This window comes from Ictalurus punctatus, chromosome 12 (genome assembly GCF_001660625.3).
Source record: "Ictalurus punctatus breed USDA103 chromosome 12, Coco_2.0, whole genome shotgun sequence".
NCBI classification, from domain to species: domain Eukaryota; kingdom Metazoa; phylum Chordata; class Actinopteri; order Siluriformes; family Ictaluridae; genus Ictalurus; species Ictalurus punctatus.
In genome coordinates, this window is record NC_030427.2 from 7,806,630 (window position 1) to 7,831,712 (window position 25,083).

At 41.7% G+C, this 25,083-nt stretch overlaps 2 protein-coding genes across 4 annotated transcripts in view; one reads left to right on the plus strand and one right to left on the minus strand.

Moving 5' to 3' along the window:
- Window positions 1-19,073, plus strand: part of tgfbrap1 (transforming growth factor, beta receptor associated protein 1) — a 29,424-nt gene extending 10,351 nt beyond the window's left edge. For both annotated transcript variants that reach the window (XM_017482087.1, XM_017482086.3), the window contains exons 4-12: window positions 3,063-3,217; window positions 3,332-3,414; window positions 4,839-5,180; window positions 6,673-6,730; window positions 7,420-7,563; window positions 9,944-10,090; window positions 11,850-12,009; window positions 14,257-14,693; window positions 16,525-19,073. In XM_017482087.1, the coding sequence (XP_017337576.1) occupies window positions 3,063-3,217; window positions 3,332-3,414; window positions 4,839-5,180; window positions 6,673-6,730; window positions 7,420-7,563; window positions 9,944-10,090; window positions 11,850-12,009; window positions 14,257-14,693; window positions 16,525-16,719 (1,721 nt within the window). In that variant the 3' untranslated portion in view covers window positions 16,720-19,073. The remainder of the gene's footprint in view (window positions 1-3,062; window positions 3,218-3,331; window positions 3,415-4,838; window positions 5,181-6,672; window positions 6,731-7,419; window positions 7,564-9,943; window positions 10,091-11,849; window positions 12,010-14,256; window positions 14,694-16,524) is intronic.
- LOC108273089 (high-affinity lysophosphatidic acid receptor) lies at window positions 17,364-24,039 on the minus strand. Of its 2 annotated transcripts, XR_008397287.1 has the most exons (4): window positions 23,201-24,039; window positions 22,544-22,646; window positions 20,857-22,175; window positions 17,364-19,888 (listed from the first exon to the last, which is right to left on the minus strand). XR_008397287.1 is itself a non-coding variant. In XM_017482088.3 (3 exons), the coding sequence occupies exon 3, from the start codon at window positions 22,089-22,091 to the stop codon at window positions 20,976-20,978; it is 1,116 nt and encodes a 371-aa protein (XP_017337577.1). In that variant the 5' UTR covers window positions 22,092-22,175; window positions 22,544-22,646; window positions 23,201-24,039; the 3' UTR covers window positions 17,364-20,975. The 2 variants fall into 2 exon arrangements, 1 of the variants encoding a protein (XP_017337577.1); XM_017482088.3 differs by having other exon boundaries at window positions 17,364-22,175.
- Between the last annotated feature and the right edge of the window lie 1,044 nt (window positions 24,040-25,083).

Genomic DNA, 25,083 nt, shown 5'->3' on the forward strand with positions numbered 1-25,083 from the left:
CCTCTCTGTTCTCGCTCTCAGTGATTCAGCTGCTCGGCAAGTCGCACTGAAGTCAGGAAGTGTGTCGTGCGTAAATGCTTTGCTCCGAACAAAGAATTCTAAGGAAGATATTGCCTCATTTGAACATGAAAAAACTTCTTCTTCTTCTTCTTTTTTTTTTATTTTGGCAAAAATCTGTGCAGTGCATGAACCTTTTTATGTGTTGAGAAATAGTAGAGAGAATAACTGTGAATTGCTCAAGTACAGCACCAGAATATCTACTTATAATCTAGAGAGCTGCATGGGATTGGACACAGGGGTAACATTGATATCTGCATGAAAGAACAATGTCTAAATAGTTAACGGTATGAAACAGACCTCTATGTAAAGGGACGGTGTCAGAGCATGTAGCTCTCTATTATGAGCATTTATCAAAAATTGCACTGATGATTTAACGCCAGTTTTGTTGACTCAGTAATTGAATCACTAGGGGCAAAAAGGCTTTTTGGGTTCTTAATATCCCGCTGCTTTGGAAACTGTAAAGCGACAGATGGTGATTTTAGGCAGAGCTTTAACACTGATGGAGAGATGGAGCTTTTTATCCAAGAATTTGGAATTAATGTGAGGCCTCTGATGTTTGCTTGTCTTGACAAGGAGTCGCTTGACCTCTCCATAGCATCGCAAGGGTTGCTAGAAATCAAGTGAACTGAAAAGTGAAATTGCTGTCGCCAAATCACTTCTGAATGTCGTAAAGATTTCCAAGCTCGCATAAGATGTATGCATCTAGTCAATAGTGTATCTATAAGCTACATATAAGAGCTCTTTCTTTACATTTGCATGGAGCACTGGTGCACTTTCAACACTTAAGTACACATACACTAGAAATAGGTGTATCTTATCAGTAAATACATGCTGTATGTACACTATAAAAGTGGCCAAAAGTTTGTGGACATGTGACCATCACACCCATATGTGCTTGTTGAACATCCCATTCCAGATTTAGTCCTGCTTTGCTGTTACAATAAGCTCTACTCTTTTGCGAAGGCTTTCTGCTCGATTTTGGAGCGATCTCCGTGTTAATTTGCCCATACAGCCGCAAGAGCAATAGCAAGGTCAGGCACTGGCGAAGAGGCCTGGTGCACAGTCACCGTTCTAGTTCATCCCGAAGGTGTTCAGTGAGGTTGAGGTCAGGAGTTCTTCTATAACCACCAACCCTGGCAAACCATGTCTTCATGGAGCTTGCTTTGTGCATAGGGGTATTGACATGCTGGAACGTTTGGGCCTCTTCGTTCCAGTGAAGGGAAATCTTAAAGCTACAGCATACAAAGACATTCTTCTTCGTTTTTCTTCCTCTTCACCAATTGTGGACCGACCAAAACACTCGAGCGTATTTGCTGCCCCCTTCAGTTCCGGAAGAATTGCAACCTCGTTAGCTTCATTAATAACGTTACTTACACGACTGCAGAAAATCAAGTACCGTCCCGTTTTAAGAATGTTGGTACTGAAGTATCTGTTCTCATGACATCCTTAATGTATACTTTTATGTGCAATTATATGTATAATATTTATATATGTTGTTATATGGTGTATACGTGACGTTGCTAGCTTGTAGCAAAGTCATTTAATAATCATGATTGTAAATTGCAAGGCAGCACACATTTACTTTCATGTAGGGGTGGTCAGATGTAAAGATTGTTGGACAAAGAAAGACCGTTGTTGGTGCTGCTTGATATGATTGCAGTTGAGGCCAAAGGTTGCATACGTACATGCATCTAGGCTAAAGATTTTATTCACTATGTCCAATTTCCTATGGGTTTCAGGTCAGGGCTTTGTGATGGCCACTCCAGTACTTTTACTTTGTTGTCTTTAATCCATTTTGTTACAACTTGGGAGGTATGCTTAGGATCATTATCATGCTAGAAGACCAAATTTTGAACCTTCTGGCTGATGTCTTGAGGTTTTGCTTCAGTATTTCTAGATAATCCTCCTTCCTTAAGATGCCATTTATTTTCTGAAGAGCACCAATCCCTTTCCCAGCCAAACACCCCCACAACACGATGCTGCCACTACCATGCTTCAATCTCGCTTTTTTAGTCCGGCTTGGAGTAGGGGCTTCCTCCTTGCACACCATGACAATGTAGGACTGTCTTAATGGTGGATATACCTACTTTGATATCTCATTCCTCCAACTCCTTCGTTGTTGTCTTGGGGTTCAGTTGAACATTTTAGACCAAAGTTTGTCTATCCCTTGCAGTTAAATTGTGCCTTTTCCCTCAAAGCTCTGAGACCAAAAGACACTGGCTCAAAAGGGTAGCCACTTATACAGCCACATGCACTCTCCTTTAACTCCTATTTATGACAGTTCGCCAATCAGAAGGCATTACATTAATTTCTGAATTTTTCTGGAGTGTTTAAAGAGACAGTAAACTTGGTGTATTTATACACATAGTGAATTAATGCTAAAAAAAATGCTAAAAAGATTTTTTTTATTTATTTAAAACTGATGTGAACACATGACACATGTTGGTAAACTTTTGGCCTTAACTGTACATAGTAACAGCCTGGTCATGGTTGTTTTTACATTCGGCTACTTATGCGCACATTTCTAGTCGAGACAGATTATGAACTCGTGATGAGGAACTGTCAGAGCCAGAATTCAGACAGTTGGTATTTCTGGCATTTCCTGTGTTTTCATATTTAATTAAATACCAAGCACTTCCGCTTTAGATCACCTCCACCTCATGTTGAAGTCCAAATCCAAATATGAAAATTGTGAGGATGAAACAGATTCAATTAAATTTTATTTTACTTGTATAGGTTTACAGAAATATACCTTCCGGATACAGATAGTGTCACTGCATCATACAGCTAGTCTGTATTAACTAGCTAACTACCTCACCATATAAGTTATGATGTTGGCTTGTTCTAGTTAGCTTGGAATATTTGTTGCTTTTCGGTAATCTGGGTCATATCAAATGGCATTGAACATTCATAGCAGTTGCTCATTAGGACTCTTGCCAATAACTGAGCTAAGCGTGTGTGCGTGTGTATAACTGGCAAAAACATTTCTCACTGATTTTCAGGCAAAGTGGTGTTGGCTTCCACAAAGGCAGTGTATGTGCTGGTGCCTCTGCCTCTGGAACGACAGATCCAGGACCTGTTGGCAGGACGTCGAGTGGAGGAGGCGCTGACCCTGACCGAAGGTGCACAGAGAAACATTCCTAAAGACAAGTTCCAGGTACGATGGTTGAATGTTAATATTTCAGCGTCTTCATGCTTGTCTAAGGTATTGGTTCGGTTAACGGATAATGATCTTGGCTAATGCTTGTTTTCATTTTGTGTTTATTTCCAGATATTACACAAAAGAATTCTCCAGCAGGCGGGATTCATCCAGTTTGGCCAGCTTCAGTTTTCTGAAGCTAAAGAGCATTTTAGGTGAATGCATCATTTTGTCCTGTAATTAACGTAGTTAGCTGCCACTCCGGGCCCAGATGTTCCAAAAGCGGCTAAATGCAGTTCATTAACGGCTCCCTTAATCGTCTCTCCCCCAGTGCACCTGACCCTAATGGCTGTGCGCTTAATGAGGGGGACATAAACTTCTCTGATAGCTGAATAAATGGACCACATGATGTTTCTGTGATCGCGAATAAACCATCATTTTTAGTCACAGATGCTGCATGAGTGCACCCCCCCCCCCCCCCCCCCCCCCCAAACAGCACTTTAATATCGCATTAATATTTCATGCTTCTTTCCACTTAATGCAAAGATGGAGATGGGGAGCGTTATGTCTGAAATAATAATGTGAAAAGGCTCTTCTGCACCAGCAGCGTGAATTATGTTTAAATCCGAATAGTTCAGGTATAGGAATATTTCAGTTCATTTGAATATTTCAGGACCTGGGTTAAAAAAAAAAATAAATAAATAAAAAGCTGCAACACACCTGGTCTTAATATCACCTTTGTGTCACTATGTTGTTAAGTCATGAACTATAGGACCAACAGCATATACGTTTACTTTATACCCAATGCATTGGTTCACATGTTGATAAGAGGACATAGGTGTTCAGACTAGTTCAGCAGTTTTTGGAAAAAAAAAAACAGACGTTTGTTGTTGTTTTTTTTTTTGTTTTTTTTTTGGTTTAATAAAATTAAAAATGTTACATATGGAGTAAAACATGACTGGCATGTGCTGTTATAGGGAAAATAATCTGTGTGATGGTGTGATTTGGTTGATTATTTCCCCATAAGCAGCATGCCCTTGAAGTGTTTTATTCCTCTGACACTACTGCAGTTTGTCAACAATGACCTTTTTGAAACAGTTTATAGGTCAGTTTAATGTCGAGGAATACTAGTTCTTGTTATGACAGCTGTAAACAGTCGGATCACTCACCAGCCTCGTTTTCTCGCGCTCTCTTGAAGTTAATAAGACGAAAAAAGAAGCAAGCCGTAAACCGCAGACCCTTCCAAGCTAAAGACGTGCGTTGGAAAACGTTTCCAGAGCGCCGACACTGGAGACTCCTTCCGATTACGTGAAATAAACGCCTCCTCATGGAAAATGTCATCGTATCAATAATTCTATTTTCATTGTTAGATAACAGCACATTTTTAATGTACAGATCTTTCATTAGTCTTAGATTTATAGAAGTACCTCACAAAAGTGGATGCTAAAAAAATCTTTTGTGCTCATTGAGGCATCACATGAGGACGTGTTGTCATGTGACAGATCTTGTTTCCATAGGACAGAATTGTTGTTGTGTGCATAAAGGTATATCTGCTGTAGTAAAATGCGGTTGGAGCTTGAGGTCAGGAAGTCTTAGGAGCAAGATTGGGAACGTGCATTTCTCCATGTGTTTTTGTCAGGAAGGGGCAGCTAGACGTACGCGAGCTGATCTCACTGTGCCCGCTGCTGCTGCCTGCCTCATCGTCGTTCACACGGTGCCATCCGCCACTGCACGAGTTCGCCGATCTGAACCATCTGACGCAGGGTGATCAGGAGAAAGTGCAGTCCTGCAAGCGCTTCCTCATCAGCTACCTGCGTGAGGTGCGTGCTAGCGAGAGTGCCAATGGCTTCAGACAGGATGTAGACACTGCACTGCTGAAGCTCTACGCCGAGGCAGGTCACGAAGGCTTGCTGGAGCTGCTGGCCTCTGACAACTCTTGCCTGCTGGCCGACAGCGCACCCTGGCTGGAGAAACACCACAGGTCAGAAATCTTTACATGAGTGAAACATTTACACGACATGTACATTCATGAAATGACAGTAATGATCGTTCTTCAAAACAAAATCACGGTTGTGGGCACACTCAGAAATCAAGAGCGTACGGTACAGCTAAATCAATGCCTACATTGTCAAGACGGGCTGACAGACTTGTAGCTGTGCAGATTAAACGTTCATATGTCAGCCACCATACGCTTATGCTGTAGCTATGCGATCTGTATACCGAACTCCTCATGTAGATGTGGTATCTGTTATTTACAGTCAGCTCCAGAATTATTCACACCCTTGGTAAAATCTCTCAGTTCAAATCACTGGGATATAAGAGTGAAAGAAAATGCTTTCCTCTGGCATTCCTTCCTAATAATTTGTTGGCATGACAACCGATGTGGTCTTCTGCTCTTGTGGCCCACACTGCTGGATCAGTGTGTGGTGTGTTCTGAGATGCTTTTCTGCTCACCACAGAGTGGTTGCAGCCTTCCTGTTGGTTCAAACCAGTCTGGCCACTTTCCTCTGACCTCTCTCATCATTTTCACCTGCAGACCTGCCGCTCGCTAAATGTTTCTTTTTTTTGTTTGTTTTTCACACCATTCTGTGTAAACTCTGGAGACTGTTGTTTGTGAAATTCCCACAAGTTCTTAAATACTCAAACCACCCTGTCGGGCCCCAACGGTGATGAAACGGTCGAAGTCACTGACATCACATTTTTTCCCCATTCTGATGTTTGATGTGAACTTTAACCGAAGCTCTTGACCTGTATGTGCATCTGCTGCCACACGATTGGCTCATTGGATACCTGCAGATTTATTTCATAATCTTTTTCTTTTTTTCCTTTTCACTAAAGGTGCCACTAATTCTGGAGCAGACTGTATGTAAGACAATCCAATAACCACACACACTTTAATATTTATCAGTCAAATAGTAATAATTAAAAAAAAAAAAAAAGTTGCCATGCTCAAGGTCAATTATTAAGTGTGTAACGTGCAGAAATATAGAAAAGGTATTGGTCCAAGCTCTAGCAATAATCAGGTCATTCATTGGACATAGTGGACGGATCAAGATTCAGGCATAACCCGTGATGCCTATTAATCTGAGTCTATTAAAGGGGTTCGATCAGATTCAGTTTCAGGCTATGTATATCCAGTGTACTGTAGTGCCGTTTCTATATCTGTACTGTGACTGAAGGGAGCCCGTGTCTGTAGAGGCTTGTTACTTACTCGTCAAAATGCCACACAACACTTACAGGGAACATTTTTGGTACTTCTACCTACTGGGAATCAGTATCAGTTTATGTTGAGACATTGTTATGCAGGAGTTGTCTCTTCTGCCCTTGGACTGATTGCTGTAGAAGAATCTGCTGTTGCCATGACAACACAGAGATTAAACCGTCGATAAATGTCACTCTTTGACAGTAGCTTGGCCTTGCTAAGTAATAATTGCATGTGTAGGAGTTTCGAGGCTAATGGTATTTCTTTTCAGGTACTTTGCTCTCGGGCTCCTGCATCACTACAACGGCCAGGATGCCGCGGCTCTACAGGTATTCATATGCATATAAAGGAAGCCATATTCATAAAAAGAAAGGGTGCTGACTCTGTATGTACATGGGTATTCAAACTCCTACGTCCTCATGGAGTCAGTGAGAATATCCGAACAAGAAGAGCCACGTCGGGCAATATTTAGATGAGAAAGCAGCTGTGACTTTTGTGGTGTGGAAGTTAGAGCTGTGAATCAGAACGAAAAGGAAGTCTTGAGAGCAGGCAGATTGTACTCTCATGCAGGTGGGAGTGGGACGGATATGAAGCTCGCAGGATAAAAGGGAGAGAATAAATTTCCCAAATATTAAAAATCGGCAGAAGACACATCACTAGGACTGATTTTTTTTTTTTTTGTTTGTTTAGCATTACTTTTTTATTTATTTATTTATTTATTTATTTATTTATATTTTTTGTAAATGTAACTACCTAATCCTCTATTTTTAACCTTAATATAAATAGCTTTATATCAATTTACAACTAATACAATGGTATGTGTCTGGTATCTAGCTTTTATACTGCAGCAGTGTCTTGACAAGCCTTGCTTTAAGAAACAGACACAAGTCTTAGTTCACCCCCAAATGATAAAATACTGATACAGTTAAAAAAAAATATATATATTTTATACAATTGAGGAATGTTATTTTTATATTCGGTGGCATATGAACACGAACTTCACCCTGTGTATTCATAGTTGTGGGTTCGAGTTGTCAATGGGGACCTCCAGGACTCCACACATGCTGATCTGTTTGAGTATGTTGTGGATTTCCTGAGTTCCTGCAAGAACCTGGACCTCGTATGGAAGTATGCAGACTGGGCTTTACAGAAGGACCAGAAGGTGAGAGCATACTGATTGTTTGTTTGAAAAATCGTAACAAACAGTATGGCTGTCGTCAGGGATGCATCGATACCGGTCTGGGTATCGGTCCAATCCTGTGCTCATTTACATATTCATACACAAAAAATGCTCCAATACCAACATTCGATACCGGTTGACACCGAGTGGTCATGTCAGTGTGCCATGTCGCACTACTTACAGATGACACAAAATGACAACGATTAATGATTAATGGCTGTAAACTGTGCTCGGTAAAAATATCAAGAGCTACGGCATTTTCCCACATTACAAGTAAGCTGATAAAACTCAGCACAAGGAGTTCATCACTAGGAGCACATGACAGAGCTCTTACCCAGTATATTGTTATTGATGATCATCCACCATCAGTCCTTGAAAACGAGGGATTCCACCTCAAAGAAGCTAAAAATACCAGCCTAGTAGTAGAAGTGCATAGACTTGCACGTGGCCACTGTTTAAACCAGGGAAACATAAACGGAGCAAAATAAAAAATATTCTGTGACGTTCCTGATGAATTAATACTACTAATAATATCAGAATCAACAGGAATCAAAAACATGCGTCCCGAGTTATCAGTAGCTTTATCTTTCGGGTCCATGCCGTATCATGTAAGAGATTTAAATATATAAAGGGTTTATTTAATTACTGAACTAGTAAACCTCAATACTCTTCCTCTACGATTACGGCCTACTCTACTAATCCCGATGCTCTTTACAGAAGATTTCTTCACTATTGCAGTTGTCACTACCCTCCCCTTGTAGAAACCACTCAGTGCTGTCCCAGGCACTCAGTGTGTGTATATGTATATATATATATATATATATATATATATATATATAGGAAAACCCATAGAATGATGCCGCGACTGATTTCTGACAGACAAAGAAAAAATATTTCACCAAACTCGCGTAGAAACGTTTTGATGAAATTTCTACACTCGCCTAGGCTTTCCGCAAATATCACGTCAGGTAGATACGGAGCCAGTCTTAATGAACTCGGCAGCAAAAACAGCAGTAGGCTATGAATACAGGCGGGCGTAGTTGTCAGTATAATGTATAAATAAATAAATATGCAGTAGTGTGTCAGGGCCTTTCAGTGGAAATGGAATGAATATTTAATCGCAGTTTTCTCCTTTTTCACTTCTAGAGGTAGCCAGATTTTAAAATGCTTCAACTAGATGTACGCTGGATATAAAATGTCTACAAACCCCTGTTAAAATGGCACGTTTTTGTGATGTAATTTTTTTTTTAACTCACTTAAATCATGTCAGAATCTTTTTAACCTGTATTGTGAAATTGCAACATATAAATATCAAGTGGCCAAACACCTAGAAATGTTTTTAGGAGGGAGGAAAAAAAAAAAAAAGAATCCTTCCAATACCCAGCTTGCATAAGTGTGCACATCCTTTTATAATTGGGAATGTGGCAGTGTTCAGAATCAATACCATTCAAACTCATGTTAAATACTAATTAGTATACACCTGCCATCAATTAAAGTGACTGATTAACCCCAACTAAAGTACAGCTGTTCCTATAGGATTCTCCCCCAACACCCCCAACCACCGACATCCAACTAGAAAAACCATGGGCCAAAAAAACCATCACCAAAAGAACACCATCCTGACTGGGAAGCACGGTGGTGGCAGCATCATACTTTGGGGCTTCCGGAACTGCGGCTGTAATCTGGGTGGAAGGAATAATGAATAGCTCCAAATGCCCGTCCATTTTAGCGCGAAGGCTTAAGGCTTCTCCTGGAAAAACTGGAATTTCACCTTTCAACATGACAATGACTCCAAGGAAACCTCCACATCAACAAAGGAATGGCTTCACCAAAACTAGTTAAAGGTTTTGGCTCTAAACCTTAAATCCAATCAAGAGGATTGCACAGGAGATGCCCAGCCAATCTGACAGAGTTAGAATGCGACGAAGAATGGCAAAATTTATCCGAATGAAGACGTGCCAAACTGATGTGCCTCTTACCCAAAAAGATTGAGATTCAACTACGTGTTAGTTTAGGGGTGTACACACTTATGCAACCGGGTTATTTTACATTTTTTATTCTTCATTTATTCCCCTAAAACAAATGTTTTTTTTTTTTTTACTTTTAATTAATAGCTTAAAATTTCACAGTAATGGTAGAAAAGGTCCTGACATGATTTATCTTGGTTTCATTTGTGTGTGTGTGTGTGTGTGTGTGTGTGTGTATCCACCGTAGTAGAAAATGTCACAATTTAAGATGAACCCTGAATTCTTTTGTTAATTTTCAGAAGAAGAAAAAAAAGACTAAACTGACAAATCTTCAGTTAACCGCTTTACTTTATATGATGTATGTTTTTTTTTTTCTCGCTCTCTTTTTGTAATAGCTTGGAGTACGGATCTTCACCAAGAGACCTGTTTCCAAAGAGCAGACCAGGCAGCTGAATCCAGACGAAGTGATCACGTACCTACAGAAGCACAGCCAGGCTCTAGTTCTGTACTTGGAACATGTGGTTCTAGAGAGGAGGTTACAGGTTCGAGTGCCTTTTTATTGTAGCCTATTCAGCTGTCATTTGTTGATAAATAACAGGTGTGTGTGTGGGGGTGTATATATTTATATATAGACGTATATTTATATATGTATATACAGTATCTCACAAAAGTAAGTACACCCCTAAGTGAAAATGTCCAAATTGGGCCCAAGTAGCCATTTCCCCTCCACAGTGTCACGTGACTTGTTAGTGTTACAAGGTCTCAGGTGTGAATGGGGAGCAGGTGTGTTAAATTTGGTCGATCTGAAAAAAAGAATTGTTGCGCTACATAAAGATGGCCCAGGCTATAAGAAGATTGCCAAGACCCTGACACTGAGCTGCAGCACAGTGGCCAAGACCATACAGCGGTTTAACAGGACAGGTTCCACTCAGAACAGGCCTCGCCATGGTCGAGCAAAGAAGCTGAGTGCACGTGCTCAGCATCATATCCAGAGGTTGTGTTTGGGAAATAGACGTACGAGTGCTGCCAGCATTGCTGCAGAGGTTGAAGGGGTGGGGGGTCAGCCTGTCAGTGCTCAGACCATACGCCGCATGCTGCATCAAATTGGTCTGCATGGCTGTCGTCCCAGAAGGAAGCCTCTTCTAAAGATGATGCACAAGAAAGCCCGCAAACAGTTTGCTGAAGACGAGCAGACTAAGGACATGGATTACTGGAACCATGTCCTGTGGTCTGATGAGACCAAGATAAACTTATTTGGTTCAGACGGTGTCAAGCGTGTGTGGCGGCAACCAGGTGAGGAGTACAAAGACAAGTGTGTCTTCTACAGTCAAGCATTGTGGTGGGAGTGTCATGGTCTGGGGCTGCATGAGTGCTGCCGGCACTGGGGAGCTACAGTTCATTGAGGGAACCATGAATGCCAACATGTACTGTGACATACTGAAGCAGAGCATGATCAGTATGCAGTATTCCAGCATGATAACGAAACCCAAACACACCTCCAAGACGAACACTGCCCTGCTAAAGAAGCTGAGGGTGAAGGTGATGGACTGTCCAAGCATGTCTCCAGACCTAAACCCTATTGAGCATCTGTGGGGCATCCTCAAACGGAAGGTGGAGGAGCACAAGGTCTCTAACATCCACCAGCTCCATGATGTCGTCATGGAGGAGTGGAAGAGGACTCCAGTGGCGACCTGTGAAGCTCTGGTGAACTCCATGCCCAAGAGGGTTAAGGCAGTGCTGGAAAATAATGGTGGCCACACAAAATATTGACACTTTGGACCCAATTTGGACATTTTCACTTAGGGGTGTACTCACTTTTGTTGACAGCGGTTTAGACATTAATGTCTGTGTGTTGAGTTATTTTGAGCGGACAGCAAATTTACACTGTTACACAAGCTGTACACTCACTACTTTACATTGTAGCAAAGTGTCATTTCTTCAGTGTCGTCACATGAAAAGATATCATCAAATATTTACAAAAATGTGAGGGGTGTACTCACTTTTGTGAGATACTGTGTATGTTTTATATATATAAATAAAATATATGTGTGTGTGTAACTTTTACTTATACCTTATTGGTTTTGCAAACTTTTAGATGAAATGAAGCCCGCTCTGTTCAAATGTTAGACATTCTTAAAAGGTGTTTCACTTTTCCTATTGATGACCGATGAGGGAAAATTGAACATGAATGACTTTGGCCAACTCGGTATTTTGTCTTAGGAAATTTTCAGCACGAACTACATCACTAACGTCTCACCTGGTTTTTACTTTGCTTCATCTTTCGTGTGTGCTTGCACGCAGAAAGAGAAGTACCACACACACCTAGCTGTACTGTATGCCGACCGAGTGCTCGCTCTCGTCTCTCGAACCTCAGCCACGGAGGATCAGCTCTCTTCAGCCCGACAGAAACTGCAGCGACTGTTAAGAGAATCCAACCTGTACAGAGTCCAGCTGCTACTGGGTGAGGATATGTGTATTCGAGGTACACTGTAAAAACCAATATTGAAATGGTTATAGAATATTTATAGATAATTACACCTCAATGCCGTTAAATTCTCCAATTTGATTGGTCACAGCTTTATATTAATGCACTTGTTCTAATAGGTTATTGTCATTTGTTTATTTTCTTAGAATAGCGTACCCTGTCATGTTTTATTCAAAGATCACAAAAATATTTGTGCTCATGCAACAAGATTGACTTTAATAGAGCAGGTAATATCAGGTGAAAATTGGATGAACATTGTGTTAATGAATAATCTTGAGATAATCTTGGATCTGTAGCATACATGTGATTACCATGGACAAAGAACATAAATGTTACCTGGAAATGCAGACGTTTAATGTAGCATTTTTCCTAGTGTACATACGGTGCATCCGGAAAGTATTCACAGCGCTTCACTTTTCCCACGTTATGTTCCAAAATGGATTAAATTCATTATTTTCCTCAAAATTCTACAAACAATACCCCATAATGACAACGTGAAAGAAGTTTGTTTGAAATCTTTACAAATTTATTAAAAATAAAAAAAGCACATACGTATTCACAGCCTTTGTTGAAGCACCTTTGGCACCAATTACAGCCTCAAGTGTTTTTGAGAATGATGCTACAAGCTTGGCACACCTATTTTTGGGCAGTTTCTCCCATTCTTCTTTGCAGGACCTCTCAAGCTACAGGAGGTCTACAGACAATTCCTTGGACGTCATGGCTTGGTTTGTACTCTGACATGCATTGTTAACTGTGGGACCTTAAATAGACAGGTGTGTGCCTTTCCAAATCATGTCCAATCAACTGAATTGACCACAGCTGGACTCCAATCACGTTGTAGAAACATCTCAAGGATGATCAGTGGAACCAGGACGCACCTGAGCTCAATTTTGAGTGTCACGGCAAAGACTGTTTTTTATCTTTAATAACTTTGCAAAGATTTCAAACAAACTTCTTTCACGTCGTCATTATGGGGTATTGTTTGTAGGATTTAGAGGAAAATAATGAATTTAATCCATTTTGGAATAAGGCTGTAACATAACAACATGTGGGAAAAGTGAAGCGCTGTGAATACTTTCCGGATGCACTGTATTAGTCCACCTCTTAATAGATGGATGTTTACTTATTTGGTTTATTTAGTCTAGAGGTTCTCAACCTTTTGTAACTAAAGCCCCCCAAGCCTCCCCTATCATGTGCCCCCCCCCCCCCCCCCCCCCCCAAATATTGGAGGAGACCAGGTATAATGATTATCTATTCTATATGAAATCTATCTATCTATCAATAACCTAATCTATCATGTTTTTGATTGATAGATAGATTTTTATTTTTGCTTTTGTGTTTTTGTACTTTTTTTCATTACATTTCATGACTTTTATAAACTATATAACGGACAGGTGTGGAACATGAACGATGAAAAATGTTTCTGAACACTAGAACTACTCTGAACAAGAGAACTAGGCTGTAATAGCGTGGACTATTTAACATGTAAAATATCTTGCATTCCATTCGTCTTGCATTATATAAACATCCGCATAAGAATGATGTAGATTGGGAGGAAGGGCGCGTCTCGTTATCCACGACGGTGTTAAATCTCCGGCTCTCGGACCCTCACTGAACAGAGCAGACGCGGAGAGAGGTGAGAGTGCAGCGGGAAAGCAAGACCTCGCGCTTGCAGGACGGTACTGGTGATATTTGGAAAGTTGCTAAGGTTTGTCCAGAGTCGCTAGATTTATCGCTAGGCACTTTTTTTTTTTGCAAAACAAAGTTGCTAAAGGGGTCTGAAAAGTGACTAAGTTGGTAACACTGGTCTACACTGACAGCTAGATAAAAGTCAGACTAAGCTCCGCCTCTCCTCAGCAAAAAGGAAACAGAGGGAGAGGGAACGCGGGGTTTTTCATTTATGCACATTCTATTTGAAAAGCAATAAAATACACCGAGTACACAAACGATGCCCTGTCTGTGTTTTAGTTGAAAACAATTTGCGCCCTCCTTCCGATCTCTCCTGGTTGAGAACCACTAACTTAGTCAGTTGCATATCTAGTTATATATCATACTTGAAATGTTTTTGCTGAATATTAAAGCCAAGGTTAAGATTCATGCCAAGAGCTGTGTCTTAGATGTGTCTATACATGATAGATTTTACCCAGAGTAAGGCAGCAGAAAGTAACGCCGATGTAAGTTGTCGATCGTAACGTTTACATGGCTGTCTGCGTGCTTCCGCAGGTAAACTCCAAGACTCTGAGCTGCTCTTAATGGAGAGAGCGACACTACATGGTAAGCTGGAGGAGCACGATAAAGCACTACATATCTTGGTGCACCAGCTGAAGAACTCTGCAGCCGCACAGGAATATTGCACATGGGCAACTGCGGCTCACGATCACAAAAACCGTGGGGAAATTTTCCATCAGCTGCTGCGTGTTTATTTGGACCCGGACGTACCCGGAGGGCCGCGGACTGTGGAGGCTGTGGACTTGCTGAACCACCACGCTGAGGTTTTTGATGCCCCAAAGGTTTTGGAACTTCTCCCCGAGTCGTGGTCTCTACCTTTGCTCCGCCCCTTCCTGTGTGGGGCTGTGAGAGCCAGCATGCACGCTCGCCACACCTCCCAGATCGCACTGGGGCTCGCGCGAGCTGAGAATCTGCAGCTGCACCATGACAGGGTGAGTTTATTTTAAACAAGTGCATCCAGATGAACTTAACATCATATGAATATTTTACATTAGCCTTTTCATCATTTTATTTTTTAAATCCCAATTTCTCTTTAATGAAAATATAGGTTAAACTTTATAGGATAATTCTTTTGTCTGTTCATTGAATATTGAGATACTAAGCTTTTGGTTCTAATAAAGTTCATATGGTACTGTCCCAGGCCATACTCTGGGCTTCATTCATCAAGCTAGATACAAACTACAAAACGTTTGTCGCCTTCTCGTGCTCCCGAGTTCGTAAATTTATGCAAGGAGGAGACTCATTAATGGAAACCTTGGCTGTTAATTGGTGCAGGTGGTTGCATTTTTATAAACAGATTTACACACTCAGGTTTAAATAGCTTGTTTACTTTCCATGTAGTTACGACAAAGGAAATGGCACAGAATAGTAAACGTGCCCGTGGTAGCGGACGTGCTGCAGTGGCTGTGCTGCATTAGTGGATATTTTAGCACACTAGGTTTAGTCATTGCTTTTCCACTCTTGTGAGCTTTCCGTAGAGTTTTCCAGGCACTAAAGCTGAGCCCGATCATTTGTGGGTAATTGGGATTCATCAATATGCACGTGCGAGTGGCGAGAAAATCATCGTTGCAGAAATGTTTAGAAGTCTGGTGTGAATTTCAAAACCCCATTTGAAAACTGGGTGCACAAAATGGACAACCAGGGTAAAGGCTGAAAGACAGAAACGGAAGTTATGTTGACTCCCATCTATTCCAATAAAAATGATTTAATAATATATAATAATAAGCACGTGCTAAATGCAGCTGTTTCTCAGCTGAGAGTGTGTGTTTACGGTGTACAGCTCTGCGCAGGCAGACCGGCCCGTCCTCTTATATGGACCCGTTTCTTCTTGTCCTAATCGAATGATTCGTGGGGGTACGGACGCTTAGAGGTTAGCACGTTTGCCTCGCACCTCCAGGTTTGGGTGTTCGAATCCCGCCTCCACCTTGCGTGTGTGTGTGTGTGGTGTTTGCATTTAGTGTGGGTTTCCTCCGGGAACTCCGGTTTCCTCCTCCATTCCAAAGACGTGTGATGTAGGCTGATTGGCGTTTACAAATTGTCCAGAGTCGTGCGAATGTGTGTGCGCTTGTGCCCTGTGAAGGGTTGTCACCCTGTCCAGGATGTCCCCCGCCTCGTGTCCTCTGGGACAGGCTGGTGTAGGATAAGCGGTACAGAAATCGGATGAACGATTTGTTTGATCTGTCTTCATTTCTTGCTTTAGATTCGTGTCGACTCGTTTTCTTAATTTTTTTTTATATTCTTTATTTAATGGCGATGAAATAATACCCAAAATGTCTCTACAAAGCACGTCTGTAAATCGCTCCGGATAAATGCTGTAAACATAACAATAGAAATAAGCAATTTGACTTCAGTAGTATATTCCATATATAACAGTGTGGTTTATATGATCTGAAGGTGTCGAGGTTTACATTAGGTAGGCTTGTGTACGTTTTCGAGGAGGATACAAACGTTTTTCAGGATTTTCACGGATACCAAATTTCTTGCGTGAACGCTCACGTGAGCGATTTACAAATAAATTCCGTAGCAGCTTGAAGATACGCCCAGTCTGAGCACCTGTGTTGTGGTGTGACGGACGAGGATAGTCATCAGAGTAAGCGTCTAAAAGCTCACTTTTTAAATGTTGGCACCTCTTTATTATGCAGTCTCGTATGGCGTTAATCATGGAGTAATTAATCGTGATGTGGTATCAGTGAAGCTGAACAGTAACGGTTGGTTTAATGCTATGCAGTCTTACGAATCATTTCTCATCTTTGTTCTGTTCAGCTGAAGCATCGCGGCGGTCCAATCCTGGTGTCGGGAAAAAAGGGATGCCACCTGTGCCACAACACTTTCAGCGAGCCAGACTGCGTGTGCCTCCCGGGTGGCAAGCCCGTCCACACACAGTGTGCCACCCAGAAGCTTAAGGGCTCACCCACAAAGCGACAAGTAGACCACGCCCACACCAGCAATCATACATGAAGGTTGCAGGAAGTGGGACGCACTGCAGGGGGGCATCTGCTGGTCCTGGGCCTGGACGACTGAAAGCACCCGGGTGGAGACGGGCACAGGGAGAGAAAGAGGGGGAACGAGTGTACGCGTCGCACATCTAGAACGCTCAGAGCGGCTTGGAGTCTGGTTAAAGCATGGGTGTGGCTTGAGAGAAAGACGGAATTTTCATTTGCGTGAATGAGCATGAGGGGAAACTGAGAGCTGTATGAAATGATGAGATGCTATTTATTCGTGTTCCTCGCCTTAGACTTTCGGCATTACTAACACAGATCATGTTGAACCGGTCAAATTTTGTTTTAAAGAAACGGGCAACGAAAACATTTATAAAAGAAGAATCCATTAAAAACGCCATGACGTGAAAAGAGCGGAGTCGTCGAGGCTGCTGTTGCGATGTCGTTTTTAACACTAACAGAATGTTTCGTTGGCGGTGGGTTCTGCTGTTCGTCTAACGACCCGTACTTCCTGATCTCACAGCGGATCGTCGTATCGTTACGTCACTGTACCCGACGTCATCAAACGCTCGGACGTCGGCGGTTTCCGATAAGGAAAAAAAAACGAAACCACGTGGTTATTCTTCATGGATGTGGATCTATTTTGCTCTATGTTTTCATCGACAGGACACCAAAGTTGCTCTTCACGTCTGTGCCGACAGGGACGCGGTTATTTTAGAAACAAATGCAAGATATTTCTGTCCAAATGTAAAAAAAAAGTAATTAGATTTTTAATTCCATAGAATCATAAACATGCTTAGGCTTGATTATTTCTATCTAGATATTATGGGATAGATATTAATCACCACGACCCTGACCAGGCAGGTATTTTGAATGAATGGCCGTTCTAAATGCGTCACGCTCACGTTTAATCAATTTGTTCTTTCTTTGTCCCACTTTCCGCCCACGTGAAAGTGAAAGACTTTTTATTGCCTCCTGTTGGATTCCTCTCTAATCCACACCTCTAGTCTTAACCAGATTTCTAGCAAGCGTTAAAAGAATAGAATGCCTGGCTTTGTATCTGTTTAGGACACACTGATCATTTCTGAATGTATTCATATTCCATTACATCCCTAGTAATATATGATGAGGACAAAGAAAGAACCACATTTGTAATTTCTCAAACTTTCTCAAAGCTCTCTTGTTCTGAATCTTCAGTAATACGATTTTTTTTTTTTAATTTGTGAATGAAGAACATAGATTCAAAGATTGTTTGTTTTTTTTTTTTTTTTTGTTTTTTTTAAGAAAATGTTTTCTCCCAGTTTGAGTCATTGCCAATCCCCACTCACTAGCTAGCCTTTCCCTAACATGCTACCATGTGAAGCCAGTGCATCTTCTTGAACAGCTGCTCGTGCTACGCGACAGGGCAGAAGAACACTCGTTTCGCATACGCGCATTTCTCGTCAAGTCCTTCGTTTGAGCTGCGAGTCTTATAAATGCTAAGCTGTGAATAACAGAGATATTTCAAAAAGTATTGAATAGCATAATGAAGGTCTTGCCGTCTAATAACGGTAGTGTGTTTTTGAATATATTTTGCGACATGCACATGTTGATTGGGAATGCTTTTGTGTGAGAGACTGGGAGTGAGAGCGGCATGATGATGCCCCTGGCGGAGGCTCGTTCTAAAATCTCAAGCACAGTATAACCACTGCCTACGATATCAATACTTCAACCGGTGCATGGGCAGGAACCAAAGACACACACCTGCTCGTGGAGACACACACCGACACCTGCTTATGGACTGGTTCAGGCTCAGCTTTTATTGGATGTAAACGTTTGCAGATTTCACTGTACAAAAATGAAGAAAAAACAAATGTTATGCATAGACGAATTAAATCAATGTGTACAGCAAAAAAAAAAAAGAAGGAAATAACATCAACACGTCTTTTGATGTCGAATCCGTACGATTGTTTGACAGTGTCTATAATCCAGGGCCTGGTTTTCCAAAAGCACTGTAGTGTTACGATTATCTTATCTATTAGAATGGTGCAGATCGTAACGGCGTTTATGACTACGCTGTTTTTTTGTTTTTTTTTTTTCTCGATCAAACCCGGCCCTCAATGTTGTCATGACACTTGACCTGGTCTTAACATGTAACAGACTCTAACCTCCTCTCCCTGATCACGAGTGCATCTAACTACAGCCGCCTGACCCTTAATACTGCAGACGGAATCCGTCTGCCTCTTTCTATCCACTCGAGTATTTTATAAACGCATATCTACTCGTGTACATACTGTATTTATAACTGTTTGTCGCTTTGTAAATGGATGGCCGTGTAGTTGGAATGTACAAATGTAAAGATGTCCATTTTAATAAACTTGACTGCTTATGTTAGTCGTGACTTTCTGTGCATCTTTTAGTACACAATCTGGAAGAAATATTTACACCTGTGTCTTGCAGCTTGTCCGTTAGCAACCTGAACGGAGGAGAACTTTTTTTTTTTTTTTTTTAAAAACTTCACCCTGAGGCACTTTTTGTGCTTCCGGTGCCATTTTGTTGGTTGGTGCAGTATTTCCGTTATTTCCGTGAGAGGTCAGGAGTTGTCTACTGCTATATGTGAGATCGGACAGCTGGATAGGATAACGGACTTAAAGCGCTGCTGCGTCACAAAGTGAAAATAGAACATTGCGTCAATGAAAGATGTTTAAACTAAATTAAAAAAAAAAAAAAAAGGAAAATCGGAATTCCACTGGACACCACTGAAGATTATCACAGGTTAATTATAAAGATTAATATGCGAGTCATTCAGGGTGGATTTTTCCTTTAACGAGAGCAAACTGGATTCATTGGAGACCACTGATTTAATGCAGGCTAAAATACTTCCGATTACACCTGTACCGACCCGAATGTGTGTGTCTGGTTAGGGCTGGACGATAAGTGGGTATGATATCAGTAACATCCTGAGTATCGCTGGTATCATCAGGTGTATATGCATTTCTATCGGTTTCCTTGGTAACTACTATCTCTAAACGTACAGCTGAAGGCAACGTTTGTATCACTATGTTTCTAGATGGAAAAAGTAGCTATGTTTATACTGATTTACACTGATTTCCAAAAAATACAAACAAACAAAAAAAAAAACCCTGTCCAGAGTGTCCCATGCCTTGTGCCCCGAGTCCCCTGGGATAAGCTCTACGCTCCCTGCGACCCTGTATAGGATAAATGGTACAGATATTGGATAGATGTATTGTTAGTAAACAGCAGTTCCAAAATACAAGGCAAACATATCCTGAAGGTTGTGCCATGCCCTTCAGTCTCCAGACCTGATGTAGGCAGTGTGTGTGCGTGTCTGTCAGAGATATAAAAGATCAAGGTCAAGAACAATGTGCAAGGTGTTAGGCTATGCAGAGCCTCTGAGGTTTAATATTATTGGTGTTCGTTAAAGGCGAAGGGTCTGCAAGTATAGACTGTATAACTCTAGAATGAGAAAATATATATCACCCATAAAGGGATATGTAAACCCATGAACTGATACCATACACTCAGAATATCGATACTGTACATTAAATATCTTCATTTTGTATACAGTTTTTCCATAAAGTGGCTCCGTTGTTTTGTTGGTGCTTATCATGAAATATAATTATTTATCAAATTACAAAACCAAAATGCTGTAGTTACATCTTGAAGTATCGCGGTATGATGGGTTTTTTTTTTTTTTTTTTTGTGATATTACCCATCTGTACGTTTGGTATAAATATAATTCCAAACTGGAAAAAAAAAAGAGAATTAATTAAAAATTTAAGTCAAATGTTACATATCTGCTAAAAGGTCCAAGATAAAAAGCATGACCTTTTGCACTGTGATACTTTTGGGTAACTCGGACCTGGTCAGAGGTGAATTTCGAGCAGCTTAATTAAAAACAATTCAAACAGAAACAGCGTAACAGCTCATATTAGAAGCATCTTGTTGTGTGTAGTGCCTCACTGCTCCAGGGTCCCTGGTTCAGTCCTGAGTTCGAGTTACGTCTGTACGCTGTTTCTCCTGTGCCTGTGCGAGTCTCCTCCCACCTCCCAATAACATGGTGGTGGACTGACTAAGATAAATTGGCCCAAGGTGTGAATGAGAGTGTGAATGTGTGCGCATATGGTGCACTGCAATGTACTGGTTGTGTTCCCACCTTACACCTAGTGTTCCTGGGATAGGCTCCAGATCCACTGTTACCCTGTCCAGGATATAGAGGTTACTGAAGATGAATGAACGATCGAGGGTCCAAGTAACATCATGTCTGGCAAAGCATCACATGGCTGACTGGCTCTCGGCGCAGACGTAGATGCTGCAGGGACGGACCCTGGGTCCACCTCGTGCCCTCAGCCTGGGCATCCTGAAGCTCCTGGGCACAAACTCGTCGCAGGCCTCGCGGAACTTGCGGATCCTCCAGCAGTACACCACAGGGTTAAACACAGCTTTCAAGTAGCTGAGCCACAGCGCCCCAACGCTTGCTGCGTAAAACTCGTTACTCGTGTAGAACTTCTGATTGAAAGCAGCCAAGAGGCCGAGCGCCGTGTGGGGCAGCCAGCACACGGAAAAGCCAACAAAAAGGATAAGGATCGTAGTGAAGGCCCGAGTCTTGAAGCTCACGTCCACGCTGAGCTGCGGGGGGCGCCGTAGAACCGGCAAACTCACTTTTCCTCCATGTTCAGGACTGGGGAAGGTGTGGTTGTGGACACGCAAGGCGTTGCGGCGCACCGTGTTTAGGATGCGCAAATAGGAGACCAGCATGACGCTCACGGGCACGAAAAAGACAGCGTTGACCAGCAGCAGTGTGTAGCCGCGGTTAGGGGACTCGATGTAGCCCAAAACACAGCGTGACGCTTTAATAGTTGGCACGCTGCCGGCAGCAGGCAAGGCCAAGCAGAAGGAGAACAACCAGGACGCGGCGATGAACATGCGAGCACGACTCGGCGTCAGCTTGTCTTGCCGCTGCACGATGATGAGAAAGCGGTCCACGCTGATGATCAGCAGGATGGACACGCCTTCCAGAACAAAGAGCCAATAGAGCACGAGCGTGATGCGGCAAAAGTCCAGTCCGAAACACCAATCATGGGACACCACGGTAACAGCGGTCACAGGCATGCAGAAGAGTGAGAGCATGATGTCGCTGAAAGCCAGCGTGGCTAGTAACAGATTGATGGCAGAACGCATCGCCGGCTTTTGGTAAACTATGAGGCAGACGATGGCGTTTCCGAGAAAACCGATGGTGATGATGACCACCATTATAACAGACAGCACAACCTTCAGGCTGGTGGATAAAGAGGAGTTTGTGGTTTCCTGAAGCCCAGTGACATTTGTTACATATCTGAGTGTGTGATGTTCTGGTAGACCACATCCTGAACTGACGTTGCACACCATCATGATGGTGAAGATGGTAGGAAATCAGGAGCAACTTTAATCCAGTCGGCTTCCTTCTCCTCGTCTATGATTTCCATTCTTCTGCATCTAGATGATAGAGGATAAGAGAGCAGTTCTAAGTTACAAAACAGAGCAGGTTTCGGGAATGGGTGCCACTGATTAATCCCCCCTTCCAAAAAAAAATAAACCCACAACAACGCCTGAAACTTGAAGCGTGAAGGCATTTGTGACATGAAATTGTTGAAAACTACTGGCAATTGGCAAAATAGTAAATGCACAAAATTGTTTTGGAAGACATGCACCAGTTCAGACATTCTTTCTTTTCTACACGCACTGACCAAGATGGCCTCCCAGGCCAAGTTTATGGATTTTTCCATAAACTGAAGACCTCTGAAGTGTCTATAATCTCACAGACACACAACGGACATATTTCTGACGTTCGTGTGAGATCATACCATGAAATATAGCTTGCTTCATAACAGTGATGCAGTGTCGTCTGTCTATGATGATGCTGATCCACACCCGCATCATGGGGATGATCAGAGAACGCCGAGTCCTCTTCAGAAGAACACACACACACACACACACACACACACACACACAAACAAAAAAAAAATGTAGACTAGGAAGGTTTTGTGCCATGAAGGAATGAAGGTGTTGAATTCCTGTCCCTTGCTGCCAAGGAAACTGGAGAGCAGCTCCATGGCAACAAGAGCTCTCTGGGTGAGAAAAAAAAAAAAAAGTATATCCAAAAATAGTGCAAACTGAATAGCTGGAAGCTGACATGCAGCACACCTCAACCTCAGAAGAAAAAAATAACATTAGACAATCTCATTTGTTTATTTTAAGTAAACAGTATATCAGTCACATCAGTGAAATAAATGCTTTAGGCTTTATTATGATCAAGACTGCTAAATCCGTCTGTCACGGAGTCTCGCGAGATTTTACAAGGTGCGATTTAACCGTGAGAACTTGGTCCAAAACCGCACTACTGCAGTAAATAGTACGTAAAAATGACTATTACGCGTTCTATGAGTACTAGCTTTACATACTATGTAGTAGTTTAATAGATATTAATCCTACACATTTATACTTTTAGTATTAATACTCACCTGTGTCGGTTCGCGCTTGACGTGATTGTGAGAGTCTAGAGCTCGCGTCTGGTTTCCCTCGCCTTTAAACTAGGCGACAGACTGCTAGTTCAGTCAGCTGGCCATTTTCGAGACTGTACAGAACGTCGCGGCGTTAAAAACAAACAGGGGGGGAGACATTTCAAAACAAGACATTTCTGGCTCATTCCTCAACAGTTTGTGCGCGCGCTTTCTGGCTCGTGAGGAGAGAGAGAGGATGCGCGCGCCGCACACGCCTCAGAGGGACACGCGCCGGGTCCGCCACCTACATTCTCACGTCCAAAAATACCTTCTTTCGCTAAGATACTCACTGAACTTTTGTGTGTGTTTTTGCAGTTTCGTATCACTGAACTGCTCTGTTCATCTAGCGTCTAATACTCCCGATTATGCTGGAAAAACACTCGCTGTGCCCGAAAGAGTAATGTGTCGATTCTTTGAACTGACTCTTTAGGTGAACGTTGGGAGCCGATTCGCATATACGAGTCATTTTTTGATTCTTATTCTAGAGTAGGCAATACAATGCTGTTCCCCTTGCGATGTAATTTTATACTGTAGTAGTATCGAGGACAGGGTTGTCACGATACCTTAAACATATCTTACGATACTATACTGACTGAAGTATCACGATACCATGCGATATTATGTTAATTCATAGTTCAAATCTACAAAATGAACCGCATTTACAGGAATACAGCTATAAATGAAAACAGACAAACCAAATTTTTTCATCTGAATACGTTATGAATGAGAATGAATTATTGGGGAAAAACTCAAGAACAGTCATACGGTTGGAAAGCTACTAATTCAGTGTGCCACATATTTCATCTGTTGTTCTCTGGGGCAGTGAAGTCATGCAAATGGAAATTGTCCTCAGAGGACAAAGAACGAACACAACATTAGGAATAAATAACTGAATTCGGAAACGAACGCCAAAAAATGATCAAATTGAGTATGTTCGCTCGCTTACTATAAAACACAGCTAATTTTGGTACTTACACACAGCGGTTAACATAACGTTAGCTTGCTTTGGCTAATTTTAGTATGTATACACAGCGGTTAGTGTAACATTATCTCGCTTACTGACAAACAGGAAATCTTTAAAGATATTAAAGTAAAGAATTTAGGTTCAATGAAGTGTCACTAACCTTTGTGTATTCTGCAAAAGCAGTGAGATGTGTCGTTTTAACGAAAATAGCATTAACCGCCGCACATACAACATTACTTACGGTACTACCAAACTGACGATGCTACCATTTAAAAAATACAGTGGTATCGGTGGTATTTTGAAGCTTTAATATTGCGATACTACCGTTGTACCAGTATATCATGCAGCCCTATTAAAGGATGTGAGCATTATCAGTGGGAATTAATCTTATTAATGAAGCACAGACACAGCAGGCACATTAAAATTATTAAATGGATGCTTACTGTATTTGTCAAAATGCAATGCAAGGTAATGTTGTTTTTGTTTATTAGAAAGTTCATGAAACACTATCACTTTTAGTATGACAAAGAAGAATGGGGTCAGAATGTTTCAGTCTTTTTCCAAAAAAGAGAAAACGAGAAAATGAGTTTGGGAGCCAAAAGAGTTGACTCTTACTGGTGAGCTGAGTCAAATGATGTGACTCACTGGAAACCCTGCTGAAAAACAAAAACAAAAAAAACAATAGAAACCCTCATAGAATTTGAAATGGTTTTAATGCTTATAATGGGGAATTTTATTGGTGTTAATGGAAACTGTAATGGTCTCTACTGGTAATTTATTGCCATCTATTGGTGGCATGTTATGTCTAGTGGATACCATTAAGGACCAATGCTGGTAATGGTTTTAATGGTTAGCTGATGGTTTGTAATGAAATTTGTAG

What these genes read in the sequence shown, in the direction of transcription:
- LOC108273089 (XM_017482088.3), bottom strand. Translation starts at nt 22,091, where the DNA reads ATGATGGTGTGCAACGTCAGTTCAGGATGTGGTCTACCAGAACATCAC.